Source organism: Diabrotica virgifera, chromosome 2 (genome assembly GCF_917563875.1).
Source record: "Diabrotica virgifera virgifera chromosome 2, PGI_DIABVI_V3a".
Lineage (NCBI taxonomy): Eukaryota > Metazoa > Arthropoda > Insecta > Coleoptera > Chrysomelidae > Diabrotica > Diabrotica virgifera.
Window position 1 is genome coordinate 32,164,593 of NC_065444.1, and position 16,703 is coordinate 32,181,295.

The following is a 16,703-nucleotide window of genomic DNA, read 5'->3' on the forward strand; positions in this document are numbered from 1 at the left end:
ATAACCAACCTCCGATAGGAGAAAGAACTACAAGAAGAAGAAGTTCATTGAAGCTGGCTATGATCATCCGATAAAAGGCGAAAAACTTTTTTGGGTAATCAAGTAATTTAGAATACATTGTGTATATAGAATTTTCCACTAAATAATGTATCACTGAGAATTCACCATCATCAACAGCTGTTCCATCCATCGTCGGAAGTAAGCCTCCCTTAGGTGTATCCATTCATTTCTGTTTGCTGTTTTTTGCATCCATGTGTGGAAAGCCATTCACTTGACGTCATCAGGCCATCTTGTTTGAGGTCTGCCTCTACTTCTCTTGCTTGTCCTTGGTCGCCATTCAAGAATTCGCTTCATCCAACGGTTGTCTTCCATTCTTCCTATGTGTCCAACCATGTTCCATTTTAACATGGCAATCTTCTGGATCACATCTGTTAGTTTTTATCGTCTACTTATTTCTTCCATTGTGAATGAGATGCACTCAATACTCTCGGAATCTCTTCTTGATTTTCCTCATCCATTGTATGAGAGCTATAATAACATTTCTGGATAATTCTTGCATTGTGCGACTACTCACTTGAATGGTCAAATACGAACTTTAGTACTAAATCGTTCGAGAATAGTTGGTCGACAGTTGGCTAGTCTGCGCCCCCTTCACCAACTCGACTGTTTAGTTGGCATGGTATGCGCACTAACAGCCCAACCCGACCAAACTATCGGCCGATAAAAAGTCTGCAGACTGTACCATTGAATATTTTGACCATAAGGAACTCGGAGAAAACGTTTCAGCGAGATCGTAGAAGTATCAAAGCAACACAGTTTCATTAATATTATGTCATACATAGTTTTCTGCCATCCTGTTTAGTAATTTGTTGTATTCTATGCCGTATACGTCTCTCAATTTCTTCGGTAGCAAGTTTTGTGTTACTTTTTACACTTTTTTTCAATTTCCTCGGGAGTTTCAAAACTTTCCTGCATTTTCACTTTTTAAGTTTGACAGCAGCAGATGAACTAGTATGAAATAAAAGTTTGTATGCACCGTGGACATTAATAGATGTATACACCTTCGGGCGATTTACAAACACGAGGGTCTAACACTCGGGCCAAAGACCATCGTGTTTGTAAGATAGTCGCCCTCGGGCATAAACATCTACTTAATGCTCTTGTTACATAAATAACTATTAAAATTTTTTATAAATATAAAAAGAAAGTTCTTAATGAATAGATTATTCTCCGCTTTGTTCCAAATAAGGTCCTTACTTTAAATTGGTTGATCGCAGCTTCTTCTTCGGCCAGAATTTGTAGTTTCATCTGTTCGTCTATTCCATTGGCATCGAATTTGGCACTTGACACTACATTTCCAAAAGCGTTACTGGTTGTGGAGAGAGCCGTTACTCCAGATTTGATGTTTTTCTGGTTACTGGCATTACTGAAAAATAATAATACATTTTGTTATGTCATTCGTGAAATTGTTTTACTTAAATAATTTAAATCGATTATGAAGAATGATGGAGCTCTCTTTCAAACCTAATAAAAACAATTACAGCGATCCTCTAATAAAACTTACACCCAATGCGCTGATTTATGCTTAGGTAATATATTTAAATTTCAATGTATGGTCATTCGAGCCGTACCCATAAATTTTTTTGTTTCTCTAATTCTACCAAAAACTTTTCATAGTCAAACACAAAAAAAACACTTCACTGCTTCGAGATTCCAAATCACAAACCCCTAAAAAAAGTTCATTAAAAATATCCGTTAAAACGGTTATTTTCCCCCTTTCCCCTTTAAAAAGCAGCTTTCTGAGCGTTAAAATATTAGCTAGTCCTCTGTTGGGACGTCAATACTCATCACACGCTCGTGTTAAGACATAGCAAAGTGGTCAAAGGTCATGTTACCCGGATACAAACTGACGACTCCTGAGTTTTTTCGCTCAGTAAGTTGACTCCATTATCAATGCGCCACGCCTGAAGTCCGTATTTATCAATATTTATGTGCGGGGGACCTACGAAATAAGTTACACCGAGACACGAGCCTTTATCTCTTGCCGAACTGCTCATACGAAGCTAGGACAAATAATCCCGGACAAAAAATCTCCACAAATTATGCCTGGACAAAAAATTCCCAGACAAATAATCCCCGGACAAATAATCCCCCGACAAATAATCCCCCGACAAAAAATCCCCACAAAAAATTCCGGACAAAAAATCCCCAAGAAATATTTGCTGCTGAATAGTTCTCTAAAAGTTTTCCCGGGAATGCAATCGACTCAAATGTTTTTCAGCCTCAGTGCACACTCACAAGAGTGTGAGTTTTTTCAAAAATCGTGGAAAATATGCGGAATGCGCTAAGTCTGACGGAATCATGTTGTAATATTATTCGCTTAAATCTTTTGCTCGCTCTGCTTTGAATTTCTATGTTCAAAACATTTCCTCTTCATGATGCTAACTGCTGGTCCTTAAAACGATCATCTTGATTGTAAGGCAAAAAACCTGTTCCTTTTTGTAAAGGACACCGCACACATTTTCTGGAAAATATGTCACTCAAATGCAAGAACATTTACACGAATCTTCTTCTTCTTCAGGTGCCATCTCCGCTACGGAGGTTGGCAATCATCATAGCTATTTTAATTTTTGAGGCAGTAGCTCTAAATAGTTGTTTTGAGCTGCATCCAAACCATTCTCTCAGGTTCTTCAGCCATGAAATTCGTCTTCTGCCGATGCTTCTTCTGCCATCTATCTTTCCCTGCATTATGAGTCGCAGGATGCCATACTTCTCGCCCCGCATCACATGTCCGAGGTACTGTAGTTTTCTTTCTTTAATTGTCAGTTCAACTTCCTTCTCTTTACCTATTCTTCTCAGTACTTCATTGTTCGTAACTCTATCTACCCAGGAAACCCTCATAATTCTTCTATACGTCCACATTTCAAAGGCGTTAAGTCGTCTCATTGTCTCTACATTTAACGTCCATGATTCCAGTCCATAGTATAGTACACTATATACGTAGCATTTTGTTAGGCGTACTTTAAGAGCTAATGTTAAATCTTTACTACATAGGACCTTTTTCATTTTCATAAAATTAGAACGTGCTTTCTCGATTCTGACTTTGATTTCTGCAGTGTAGTCATTATTTTCGGTTATAAGTGTCCCTAGGTAAGTGTACTTTTTTACTCTTTCGATCTGCTGGCCCTCTACTATCAAGATTTCGTTAGTATTATGGCTGTTTTTACTAATTTTCATAAACTTTGTCTTTTTGATATTGAGAGAGAGTCCGTACTCCCTACTACACCTTACTATTTTACTCATGAGTATTTGCAGGTCTTGTAAATTATCGGCTATTATTACTGTATCATCTGCATATCTGATGTTGTTAACTAAGACTCCATTTACTCTTATGCCGACTGTTTCATCTTCCAGAGTTTCTCGCATTACCTCTTCAGAATAAGCGTTAAATAATAGAGGTGATAGTATGCAGCCTTGCCTGACTCCTCTTTTTATTTCCATTTCTTCAGATGTTTCTGTTTCAATTCTTACTATTGCTCGCTGATTGTAATAGAGATGTGTTATTAGTCTTAAATCTCTTTCATCTAGGTTTTTAGTTTTTAGAATTTCCATGAGTCGGTCATGTTTTATTTTATCAAACGCTTTATTGTAGTCTATAAAACAGACGTAAAGAGAACGGTTAACATCCAAACATCTCTGTGTCAGCACGTTGAAGGAGAATAATGCCTCTCTGGTGCCCATTCCATTGCGGAACCCATATTGAGTGTCACTAATATCCAGCTCCAGTTTAGAGTGTACTCTGGCGTGGATAATTTTCAGCAGAATTTTCAAGGTATGTGACATTAAGCTTATGGTTCGGTAGTCACTGCATTCTTTGGCATTCACTTTTTTTGGCAAACACACAAATGCTGATGTCAACATTTCTCTAGGGATGATTCCCGTAGTATAGATAGCGTTGAACAGTTCTACTATTATGTCCAGGTTTTTCTCGTTGACCAACTTTATCAGCTCGCTAGGTAATTCATCTGGACCAGCAGATTTATTGGTTTTCATAGAGTTTATTGCCTGACTAACCTCTGATTTGGATATCTCTGGGCCTACATCTCCGGTTTGGCTATCTACGGATGTACTAGCTTCTCTCTGGTCATGAAATAGTTCCTCGATGTACTCTTTCCATCGTCGTAGTTTTCGTTCTGTCTCTATTATAGTATTTCCGTTTTTGTCGAGCAATATATTTGAGGTTCTTCTATTTCCTATTCCGGCTAGTTCTTTGACTTTTTTATGTAGGTTGAAGTTGTCATATATGTTTTGAAGTTCTTCTATTTCTTTACATTTTTCAGAGAAGTAGGTTTCTTTAGCCTCCCTAATTTTTCTTCTTATTTGGTTTTGAAGCTGTTTATAGCGAGTCTTATTAATTGTTTTGTTTTTTCTTCTTTCATTCATCAACTCTAGAATTTCCTCCGTCATCCATTCTTCTTTCTTACATTTGGTTGTTGTAAGTACTTTCTTACTTGGATCTAATATAGAGGTTTTGAAGAATTGCCACTGTTGTTCTACGTTGCAATTATTTCTTGGGTTTCTATCTAGATTTGTGTTGATTTCATGTTTCAAATTTTCTTTTGTTTCTTCTGACTTAAGTTTCTGTATGTTAAGTTTATTGTTGTTGCGGCTTTTTTGCGTCTTTTTTAGTTGAAGTTGAAACCTAGCAATAAGAAGACTGTGATCAGAAGATACGTCCGCTCCTGGATATGCCTTTACTGCCTGAATTGAGTTTCGATATCTGTGCTTTATTAGGATGTAGTCAATTTGATTTCTGACGATTTTGTTGTCTTTGTCAGCTGGCGATTTCCATGTATAAAGGCGTCGCTTAGGTAATTTAAAGAATGTATTTGCGACTACAACATTATGTTCCTGGCAAAATTCTATTAGGCGATCCCCTCTGTCATTTCGTTCGCCAAGTCCATATGGCCCTACATTAGGGTAGCATTTTCCTTCGCCAATTTTTGCATTGAAATCACCCATGATCACTGTTATGTCTCTAGATGCTGTGAGCTGTAATGTTTTTTGAAGTTCGCTATAAAAGTTCTCTATTTCTTCTTCATTTTTGTCAGCAGTTGGCGCATAAATCTGAATTAGGTTCATTTTTCCATGAGCTGTCAATAATTGCAACATTATAATTCTTTCGGACACCGGAACGAAGCCTGTTACTGATCTCGTTACTTTTTCACTGAGGATCATAGCAACTCCATATCTGTGTTGGGTGTCGCTGCTTCCAGAGTAATAGATTCGCCCATTGTCTGTATTGAGTTCGCCAGAACTGACCCATCTTGTATCGCTTATTCCTAATATATCGATATCTAGTCGCATCATCTCTTGCTGTATATTCCTCAGTTTTCCAGGTTCATACATACTTCTTACATTCCATGTAGCGATTTTGTAGGTGTATTTGTATATATTTAGGGAACAGGGATTTCGCTGACTAACGGCCTGGGAAGCCCTGTCGTTGCTGTTGTTTCTTCCCCTGCCGAATCTTGGCATCCGAGAACCATGATTAGTAGGTCGTTGATTGTCATTTCTGTAAGCCATGACGATTTCTAGGGATACTCCATGAGTCTTTAATGCAGTGGTTTCCCGTTGCCTTCTGCATTCTTATACCGTTGACCATTCTGTAGGGTTCATCCGCCTTCGAGACCGATTTCTCAGTCTCAGGACAAAAGAGTGCCCTGCCACTTACCAACTCATCCGCCCGAAGCCGTTGGTCAGTAAGTGGGGGATTGCTTATACCGGCAATCATTCGGTGAAGAGCAGGTAGGTTGTAGAAAGAAATATAGTGACCCGTCTGCCCTCGGAAACCTAATAGCCATTCGGGGTCGGAAGAAGAAGAGGTAGCCAAGAGAGGCCGATAGGAAAGATTAAAGACATTTCACACAAGACTAGTTGAAAAAGAGTAAAATGTGAAGGCCCTTATGATCCGCCAGGTGCGTTTCATAAGCGTATGAGTATTAATACACTTTTTGTTTTAATTACGTATTAATACGTATTAATACACGAATAGATTCCTCTAAATTACGATCATTTCATATCATTGAGACAAGTCTGAATTTTTTATAATAATGGAGTAAATTGATATAAATAAATCTAAAATAAAATGATAGTGTAGGGAGTTAGAGAGAGAGAGACATACATAACTTACTGAAGTTAAGACCTACATAAGTTAGAAAGAGAAAAGAAATTTTGTGAATGAGTTGATAAATCTTAAGGTCTTATCTTATTTTTTGTTAGAATATTTTTTCTAAAAAAATTTGTGGGGATTATTTGTCGGGGATTCTTTGTGGGGATTTTTTTTCCGGGAATTATTTGTCCGGGGATTTTTTGTGGGGATTTTTTGTCCGGGGATTATTTGTCTGGGGATTTTTTGTCCAGGGATAATTTGTGGGGATTTTTTGTCTGGGATTATTTGTCCGAACCCCGCTCTTACATAGGTCGACCCGATACACCAGCCTACCCTAGTTTAAGTTGCAGATCTATTTTGGATTTTTTACTTATAAGTATGTATGTACATAATATGTCATATTAAAAAAACGATAATATACCTTGATTGATTAGGGCCTGTTGGTTTTTTGCCTTCCATATAATTTAAATGTTGTTCCAAAGCATCTAGTAAACTACTTGGCGCTTTTGTTAAATCTGGTATGTCGCCTTTATCAATTCCTACATTCTAAAAAAAGATAAAAAGTTACCAGGTAAATTATTATCCCATTGAACTGGCCTTGCTTATGATCCATCACATTAATGCATATTGGTTTAAAATTGATCCTAAATTAATCCTAAAATTATACATACCTCTGCAACTTTCAAAAATTCTGCTACCCTATCCATTCTAACTAAAAATCTCTTATAAATATCTAAAGCTTCTCGGCACTGTTTTTTATTCATGTCGAAGAATTTTTCTGAAAAAAAAAATATTACCCTAAGTACAATTGTTTTTCTCACAAAAAAAGAAATCAAAATATGTTATAAATCAGATTAGCAAATTTAACAAAGTTGCCCAATATTGTAAGGCTAAGCCAGTTTAGCATTTGTGGCCTCACGAATCTAACGAAGTCTGCGTTCTACATTAGTTATATAGTTCGTCGAGCTTTTGTCTTCTTCTTCTTGTTGTTGTTATAGGACATGGTCCTGTTTATTCTATCATCCCAGCTCTTGTGATGTTGATGTCCAGCTGTCATACCACCTCTTTGGGGGCCTTCCTAGTGATCTTTGTGCATTGGGTTTATACGGTTTTGCCCATTTCGCGATCTTCCAGGGTCCATTCTGCCGACATGATCTCTCCATTTGTTTGTGCTCGTGCACATCTCACCACACCCTAGACTCCAGTTTCTTTTAAAGCATCATCATTCCTTATTTCTGAGAGAAATTGCTCTTATGGTTCTTAATAACAGGAAGAAAACAGACACTCAGTTCCATCTTGAGTTATCTTTATGTCCAGGTACTTGTAATCATCACAGTGTTTAATTTCTACCCAATCATCTAATGTAATGGACTGCTTAGTCCCTCCAATACACATGGCTTCAGTGTTCTTAATGTTGACTTCGAGAAGCCATTTGTTATATTCTTCTATTAGCTTCCACATCATGTAACTCAAGTCGTCATGATCCTGAGCAATCAGAATTTGGTCATCAGCTGCACATAAGGTGTATAGTGCTGTCTCGTCATTGAGAGAGATTCCCATGCCATTACTATTTCTTTTCCATAGCTTGAGTGCTTGTTTCAGTAAAATTTTGAAAAAGGTAGGCGAAATAAAGCAACCCTGCTTCAGTCCTGTCATTACCTTAAATCCCTCAGACATCATTGATCCAGTTTTAATTTTTACAGTCGTTCCATTATACAGACTTTGGACTCCTTTGATAAGACCATGTTTACTGTTGGTTTGCTGTAGGGTTGACCATAGTTTGCTGAGGGGCACACTGTCATACGCCTTTTGTAAGTCTACGTACACCACCAGAACTTCTTTATTGACGGCTATTTTTTTCTCGATAACTTGCGTAATAGAGTACAATTGGTCTACTGTGGAACACCCAGCTCTAAAGGCAGCTTGCTCCTTTGCTTCGTAATCTCTAGTCATTTTCTATTTTGTTCTTCATAAGTTTCCCATAAAATTCTACTTATTGTGCTGTTTACCGCAATTCCCCTGTAATTTTCACACTGATCCTTGCTGCCCTTTTTGTGGGTGATTGACATGATAGATAATTTCCATTCTTTTGATAATGCGGCACAATTTAAGCAGTCTTGAAAGAGTTTTCTTAGCTGTTCCTAGAGTTTGTCTGTACCGGCTTTTACTAATTCTGCAGTGATGTCACCAGGACCAGGGGATTTTCTATTTTTCAGGGATGTGGTTATTTCTTCCATCTCTGACTTACTTATTTATAATGGTGATTAATTTATATGTATACCCATCGTGTTGTCTTCGATGTTAGTAGTAACTTCTGGACTGTTCTGTTAGTAATTTTTTTAAATATTCTTCCCATTTTCCCTTGTTATTGGTGATATAATGGCTTTTTCTTAGTAATCTTAACTCTCTGCACCTCTTCTACCTCCTATGTAGGTGTTGAGTTTTAGCAGTTCTTCTTCCCATGAATCGTTTAGCTTCAACTGAATACTAAAATTAATAGAGAAAAATCTTTCTTACCCAACAAATTAATAATGCCATCATTATAACAGGCAAATAAGCGTATTAAATCCTTAAAAAGCAACATGAAACACATATTTATCACTCCGTTTGTTAAATCATTTGCGGAACAATCAAATTCCAATAGGATATCCAGTTGATTTTGTAAAGTGGGAAGAGTTTTTAATAATTTATCTGCGTTCATTGTCCTTAACATGCCATCATCCTTCCTGAAACACCAAACAATTATTAATATTATTATTGTTTTATAATAATCAGGAAAAATATTATTTTATAACGCTTATGTGTTACGATAAGTATTATTAATTGGAAATTATTAATAATTACCGGTTACTATTAATACAAACCGAATAGATAGGTAAAAGTAAGAAATATGCCAGAATTAATCACAACGACCGGTAATTATTAATAAATCCCGGATTAGAACGGTAAATGTGATAAATTTCAATAGCGTTAAGTGCGTAGAAGCTTGCGGAGTGTAGGGAGGTTTCTTAGTCACTGTGATATACCCAAGTTAAATACGGAGCATAGCGCATACCACAGTGTTAGTCAGTGGCGGATTTAGTTCATGGACCGCCGGGGGCTAAGTCATACTATACCGCCACTCTCTAGTAGGTATAGATGCGTCTTAGGTTAACAATTCATTAAAACTATTTTAATGTTATTAGGTAATTTATTACAAATATACAAAAAGCCACAAAGACACAAACTCACAACTATTAACATAATTATTTACAAACAAATTATCCTGAACTTCCTACTTGCAAACAGGTCGATGATTTTATTAAAATCTAATTTTCTAAGCAGATCATTATTACTATTTAAAACAGCGAACGAATTCATTGTTTCTTCCGTCATCGTATTTCTCAAATAATTTTTGACCCGTTTTAAGTTGGAAAATGATCTTTCGCCAGTTGTGTTAGTAACCATCAACGATAAGAAGATTATTAGTGATATTTCTACATTTGGGAAGGTTGCAGATATATTATTTTTATGCACTTGGGTTCTAATCTTATTTTGTGGTGTAAGGATCTCTTCTGTATCTGCTTCGTCAAACTGTAATTTTCTTTTGCGACTTCTAATTTCTTTGCTGTATTCCATTTGTTGTGACAAGAGCTGCCCCTTTTATTCAAATAAATTACATTTATCACAAAGAGACTCGTAAAAATGTTGTAATGAGCTATACAAAGACGAACATATTGTATGTAAGTCCATATTTGCGCTTTGTAAAGATTTACTCGCTAGGTCAGTTCTTTCCAGTACTTCGAACCAAAAGGCAACATAAATACCAAATTCTAACGTAGCCATCTTTTCGTGTAAATTGTTTGCTTGACAGCGAACTGGCATCTTCTCGTCGTCGTTAGAGGATAACTCTAAAAGTGCTTGCTTTATATCTTGATAGCATAAATTAAGAGCTTTTAATGCATTAAATCGTCCTGACCATCGAGTCACATTAACTCTTCTTGGAACAAATGTTGTATGGCCACAATTTTTCAATAGATCAGTGAGTCGTTTCCATCTGTAAGTTGAAGCTGAGAAAAAAACATACATTTCTTCAGCAACTAAAAAAAGAAGTACTTCCCATAGTGCATTCTGCTGCATGTTGCACAATCAAATTTAGGGAATGGGCTGCACATGGTACGTATTTTGACAAATTATTCCTAGATTTTATTCGGGCTTGGAGACCGCTACAAACGCCAGACATGTTATTCGCATTGTCATACGATTGTCCCCTGCAGTCATCGATATTTATATTCAGGTTGGACAAAACTTTCAATGCTGGCTTCCATATCTTCGGCTTTGTGGCCAGTGTTGTCTAAAAACTGTATGAACCTCTCGACAGGTGTTCCGATGTCCGAGCAATACCTAATAATGAATGTCAGTTGATCTGTATGTGTTATATCAGGCGTAGAGTCAACACTGATTGAATAATATTTGCCAAAATGAATTTGTTTTACCAATTCTTCTAATATGTGGTCCGAAAACACTTGCAAAAATTCAAAACAAATCGTTTTTGATAAATAAGATAAATAATATCCACATATAGGATTAAACCGTGATGGGAGCGACGTACCGCCTCTAAAAATTTACCGCCGGGGGCTAATAGTCCCATAGCCCCCCCCCTTAATCCGGCACTGGTGTTAGTCAATCTGTAGTCGGAAGCGGCCACTGTGTAATACATTATTTAATGTATTAAATACATAAGGCTAAAGTAGGATTAAAAACATCCTTACCTTCTGGTACTTTATCCGAAATCAGAAGATTTAGAAGCGATAATAGCAGATCATTCTGATGACGTTGATGATGGAGCAAAGCAGTGTGGTGATATGGAACTCAACAGTACAACCGAGGATTCACAGTTAGCTAATATTGAAGATACAGGTAACACTAACAGCAAAATTGAACATAATGCGTGTGCGATAATTGCTGTCAATGAGGAAGACAATGCCAGTATTGTCGTTAAAGAAAATGAGGGAGACGAAGAATATGACACTGCAATTGATAAAACTTCAAAAGAAAATTCAGGAGACTCGGGATCTTGCTAAACAGTCACTTGTAAAAGAATCTGACAGAATGTTAAAGCATTCTAATGATTATACTACCTGTAGAAAAAGTAGGTCAAAGTGTTAGAGTGGGGATTCCAGAAGTTGATAGAGCTAAGGCCGATAGCCGAAACATTATTGCCATTATTATTTCTGTTATAGATGAAAAGCTATACAAGCTAGGCAATAAGCATGGCATTTTAAACCAACTCCATGCAAGAAACGAATTTACCACCTGCAAGGAAAAACTTATTTCAGTCAATGAAGCGTCTGATACTCAGATAAGTATCAGTAAACGCGTTCGTAACTATTCGAATATAGGCAGTCAAGGATTCCCCCACTGCAATTGTAATGTAGGAATTCTAAGTGCCACAAGAGTCTTTCCTATCAAAACAAGTAATTATAGTCTAGTAACTTAAAACCTAATGCGTGTGTATGAGTTTGTTTTTACTTATACGGTGTCTATTTGAGTTTTTTTATTGAAAAATTATGTTTAAGTGTTTAACTTTATTATCAAATTTCATAAATAAACAATAGTGAAGCCCAAAATGCGTTTATATCACATTAACTAGAATTGTTAGGAAAGTATTAATAATAACCGGTAAATCTAATTATAAAGGCATTATTAATTACATTGACCAGCTGCTACGGTTACTATTAATATTTACCGGTAATTATTAACACAGACTGGATTTATCACATCAACCGTAACATATATGTATACAAATCATGGTCGGTAATTTAATATTTCACAGTTTTATTAACTTAAAACAAAATATAAAAAGTGTTTCATTAAAAATAAAGATGATGTATTATGCTCGCCTTGCGTGAACCACCCTGCACATTCAAATATTTATTTAAATAGAGCAATCAGAATTTAAAATTTGAATAAATAGAATTTAAAATTTGAAGGGTCCCAATTTTTTTTTGAATATTCAAAAATAAAGACACAAATAAAATTGTATTACACAAGAAGTGGTTTCCACAACGTATACTTTCAAAATTTCACCTTTTACTACTCATAATAGACCCTACATTATATCGTTCGTTGAGATCAGGTTGTTAAGGTGCTTTTAAAATATGAAATATACAGGGAATTTCCTTAAAAATAAAAATTATGGACCATAGTCATTCAACTTGCGTGAATCACCCTGTACATTTAAATTTAAGTTTAAAAGGCGCACCTTTTTATTTCTCGGTGGTTAACGGGTCTCGGTGGTTTTTTTTTATTTTTTAAAATAAGGACAAACACAATTTTATTCCATATGTGGTTTCCCCACTCTATGAAACCCTTACTAAATGTATAAAAATACATATTTAAAAATAAATACTCACCCTCTTTTAACTTTGCAAAAGTCGAAGGCTGTAGTTCTGTATGATAAGGCCTTCTCATTGAGATATCGTGAATATTTTCTAATAAATGGAGACATGTCATATCCTACAAAAAATACACAATTAAAAGATATGTAATTCCGCAACAAAGACTACCCTAAAACCACTAGATACAATCCACAATGCCACACTTCAGATCGTTCTCAGAGTTTTTCACACGTCACCCATAGAAAGCTTATATTCCGAAACTGGACAACCATGGATTTTTGGATTTTTTCACAACAAATGGCACTGTAAGGTTAGTTCCTATTAGTGCGATGTCACATTATGCGGTTTGACCGGATGCGTTTCCACCGCATCCAGTCAAAACGCATAGTGTGACAGGTCGGTCCGGTTGCGTTGGAAACGGATGCGTTTTGAGACATCGTTACGCGCTTACAAACTGCACCAGACTAAACGCATAGTGTGATAGGTCGGTCCAGTTGCGTTGGAAACGGATGCGTTTCCACCGCATCCGGTCAAAACGCATAAAGTGACATCACACTTAGGGCCATGTTGAATTCTGCCAAATAGATTAAAATATTACGCAGAAGGATTAATCCATTCATGGAAACATTTGACGGAAAATTTCAACATGACTTAGCTCTTTGTCACAATTAGAAATTATTCCAGAGTTTTACGCGGGAAAATAAAGTGAGAGTGCTTGATCGACCTGGTAATTCACCAGGCCTAAATCCCATTGAAATCTTATGCCATATTCTCAAGAAACGTTTAGCTAAGATGAATTGCATTACAAAAGAAAAAATGATAACAAGTGATATACAAGTGTAGTTTCTCGATGATGAAGTAAAGAACATAGCGCTAAACTAGTGAAGTCCATGCCAAGACGTGTTGGAGAGGTCAGCTCTGCTAGAGGAGTACCTACATACTTCCTACTAATAGTATGAAGGTATCTCAAAAAGTTTGAATTTCACTCAAGAGTAAAGTAGCTTTATTTTTCACAATATTGAAAATTGTTATTATGAAAAGTTGTTTGGAATTAAAAATTATATTCTAATATGCAATTACATCCTTCTAATTGAAATTTTTTTTTTTTTTGAAAAATTATGGATAACTAACATTATTTTAAGTTATTTCAATTCTGATAACTCTTTTGTTATTAATTTACAAAGAAAAATGGTTCTTAATAAAAAGTTCTGCATGGTCTAAAACCTAAAATACAACTATCTTATATCAAATTTTATCAATTTTATACGAGGTATGTCAAAAAATATGAATTTCGCTCAAGAGTAAAATACATTCATTTTTCACAATATCGAAAATTGTTATTATGAAAAGGCATTTAGAATTAAAAACTGTTTCAATATGTAATTACATCCTTCTAATTGAAATATTCTGAACTATAAAGGTACTTTACTTATGATCTAAATTTATCTTTTTTGACATACCTCGTATAAAATGATAAAATTTGATATATGATGGTTTTATTTCAGGTTTTAGACCATGCAGAACTTTTTATTAAGAATCACTTTTTTTCGTAAAATTAATAATAAAAGAGTTATCAGAATTGAAATAACTGAAAATAATGTTCTGAAATTAATAGGGAACTTGCATAAATTTTTAAATTCGAAAAGAATGTTATAAATCACAACAGAACATAATTTAAAACATGTATCAAAGATAAAAAAAATTTGTAGGTCTGTCGTTTGGGCCCCAAAGGCGATTAAAAATTCAAATTAAAACAGGTGGCCTAAAACGCGTCGTGACGTCACTCGTTTGTACATTTACATTTTTCCAACAAAGTAAACAGAATTTTAAATTAGACGTTATAAACGTCAGTAGAAAATACATTTATTTGACGTGTTTTGATCGTTTGAACTATTCATAGAAAGCTGTACTTTTACAAAATGGTTTTATTTTCCGTAGTAAACCTTCTTTCCTTTCCTTTAATAACTATATCAAACTCCAATGTCAACAAACTGGTATATATTATTACAATGACATACGATAAATGTTAGTAGAATATAAATATTTTTCCTTTATTTCACGACGAGGTATACCAAAATAGGTGGAGGCCAATAAACTAAAGAAGAAGAAGAAGAATATACCTAATTATAACCATAAACGGAACCATATAGTTAAACTGAGTGACGTCACGGGCCGTCTGACCTATTTTAAGATACCGAAGACTTTAAATTTGTACTTCTAAGTTATTATGAGTTTTTGAAGCGTGAAATTTTGAAAATCTCATTTTTATGTCCAGTTTTATACAAAATTATGTAATAAAAAAATGTGCAAGTTCCCTATTATGTACTGAAATTAATAACTGAAATTAATAATGTGCAAATTTATAACGTTCACACACCATTAATAATTTTCCTCTTTACACATTTCACTTATACTGGTCTTTAAATATTTAAGTCTTTATTCTATACTCTATTTTGTCTGAATACTGAACTAGTAGTTAATTGAAAGATAAATTGATTCCACTACGAGCTGTCAGCGAGTAACCTCGTTCTGTATTTTGTCGTGCTTTGTAAAACATAGTGCAAAAACAGTGACATTGGTGTACCTTCAACTAGAAATAATTGTTTTTGACTACATGAGCAGTGTCGTAGCAGATACCTAAACAGTCAATATGTCTCAAACATCTAACCAATTATTTTTATCCTATGTATCAGTAGCGAAATCCATTCCACGGCCAACATTTCCAACCAAGACAAACTGTTTCTTAAATTCGTAAAGAACCCAAAATGTATGTACAATATTGAAGAAAGGGGTATTGAGGGTAGGATAAAATTATTATTATACCTGCTAATGGGGTACTAAGCCCACCTGTTAATCTTCGAGCCGACCTGGGACGTTTTTAAAATGTTCCTGGGGTATCATAAATGTCTAAAGGATTATAGTGAGCCGAGATGGGAATACCCCATTCGAACAGTATAGTACGTGCTGCCCCAACTTTAGGTGCAAATCAGTGAAAAGTGTGCAAACATTCCCAAGAAATTATAGAAGTCCCTGAAGGACATAAAATCAATTCTAAATGTATTATTTGATTTTATTATTTTGCATCGTATGCATCATCATTATCATCAACCTGTACGCGTCCACTACTGCACATAGGTCTCCCTCAGCTCTTTCCATCTGTCTCTGTCTTGTGCGGCGTGCATCCAGTTACTGATAAAAAGCTTCAGATACTCGGTTCATCAGGTTGGTAAGCCTCCTGTTCTCCGTAATGCTCCTTGTCGTGGCCTCTACTCGACAATACGTTTTGTCCATCGGCTGTCTGATAATCTGACAGCCGATGATTCTACCCAATTCCACCCAAATCCTACCCAATTCCACTTCGACAGCGAGCGACGGGATTCTTTCGACAGCGTCTGTTGTTTTTGTTCTATAACTTATTTCTTATTTTGGAATTCGGTCCCTCAGGGAGACACCCAACATCTGACGCTCCATAGCCCTCCGAATTACTCGAATCTTGTTCACTACCTTTTTTGTGAGTGTTGTTTCCGCTCCATAAGTGAATACAGGTAACACACACTGGTCAAAAATTTTATTTTTTCGTCATATGGGTAAGTCCGATTTAAACACATAGTTCAATTTACCAAACGCTGCGCTGACTAATCCTATGCGACCTGGGAGGTCACATGTCTGGTTATTTCTGTCCAACCGAATTTCATGTCCCAAGTACGTATGTATAAGATGCAGTCTGCTCAATATCCCTTTCATCAGCAACAATATTACGATTTAGCACCAGATTAGTCATTAGTTGCGTCTTATTCATGTTAAACTTTAGTCCGACCTATCGGTCTCAAATGACTGAGCTGTTTTCCATTTAAATTGAAACCATATTCATTCAGATCTTCCTTCTTACAAGTGTGTTTTAAAAGCGTCGTGAATAGCTTTGGTGAGATGGTATCTCCTTGCCGGACTTCTCGCTGTATATAGAATGTATTTGCTTCTTGTTCCGATAGTCTTACGCTAACCGTTGCATTTTGGTAGATATATCTGATTATGTTAGTGTAGCAATGGTCTATTCGACATTCACGCATTCTGTCTGTGTATGCATGCTATGTTAATTTATTTTAAAATAATGTATTTTTCCCATTGATATTTAAAAATTTATTATATTTTTA

General features: G+C 35.7%; 1 protein-coding gene across 2 annotated transcripts in view; it reads right to left on the reverse strand.

Annotated features, from left to right (window-relative positions):
- Window positions 1–16,703, reverse strand: part of LOC114327278 (phosphatidylinositol-binding clathrin assembly protein LAP-like) — a 110,517-nt gene that overhangs the window by 34,207 nt on the left and 59,607 nt on the right. For both annotated transcript variants that reach the window (XM_050643567.1, XM_050643566.1), the window contains exons 4-8: window positions 12,568–12,670; window positions 8,690–8,898; window positions 6,844–6,950; window positions 6,594–6,718; window positions 1,258–1,426 (exon numbers count right to left, since the gene is read on the reverse strand). In XM_050643567.1, the coding sequence (XP_050499524.1) occupies window positions 1,258–1,426; window positions 6,594–6,718; window positions 6,844–6,950; window positions 8,690–8,898; window positions 12,568–12,670 (713 nt within the window). The remainder of the gene's footprint in view (window positions 1–1,257; window positions 1,427–6,593; window positions 6,719–6,843; window positions 6,951–8,689; window positions 8,899–12,567; window positions 12,671–16,703) is intronic.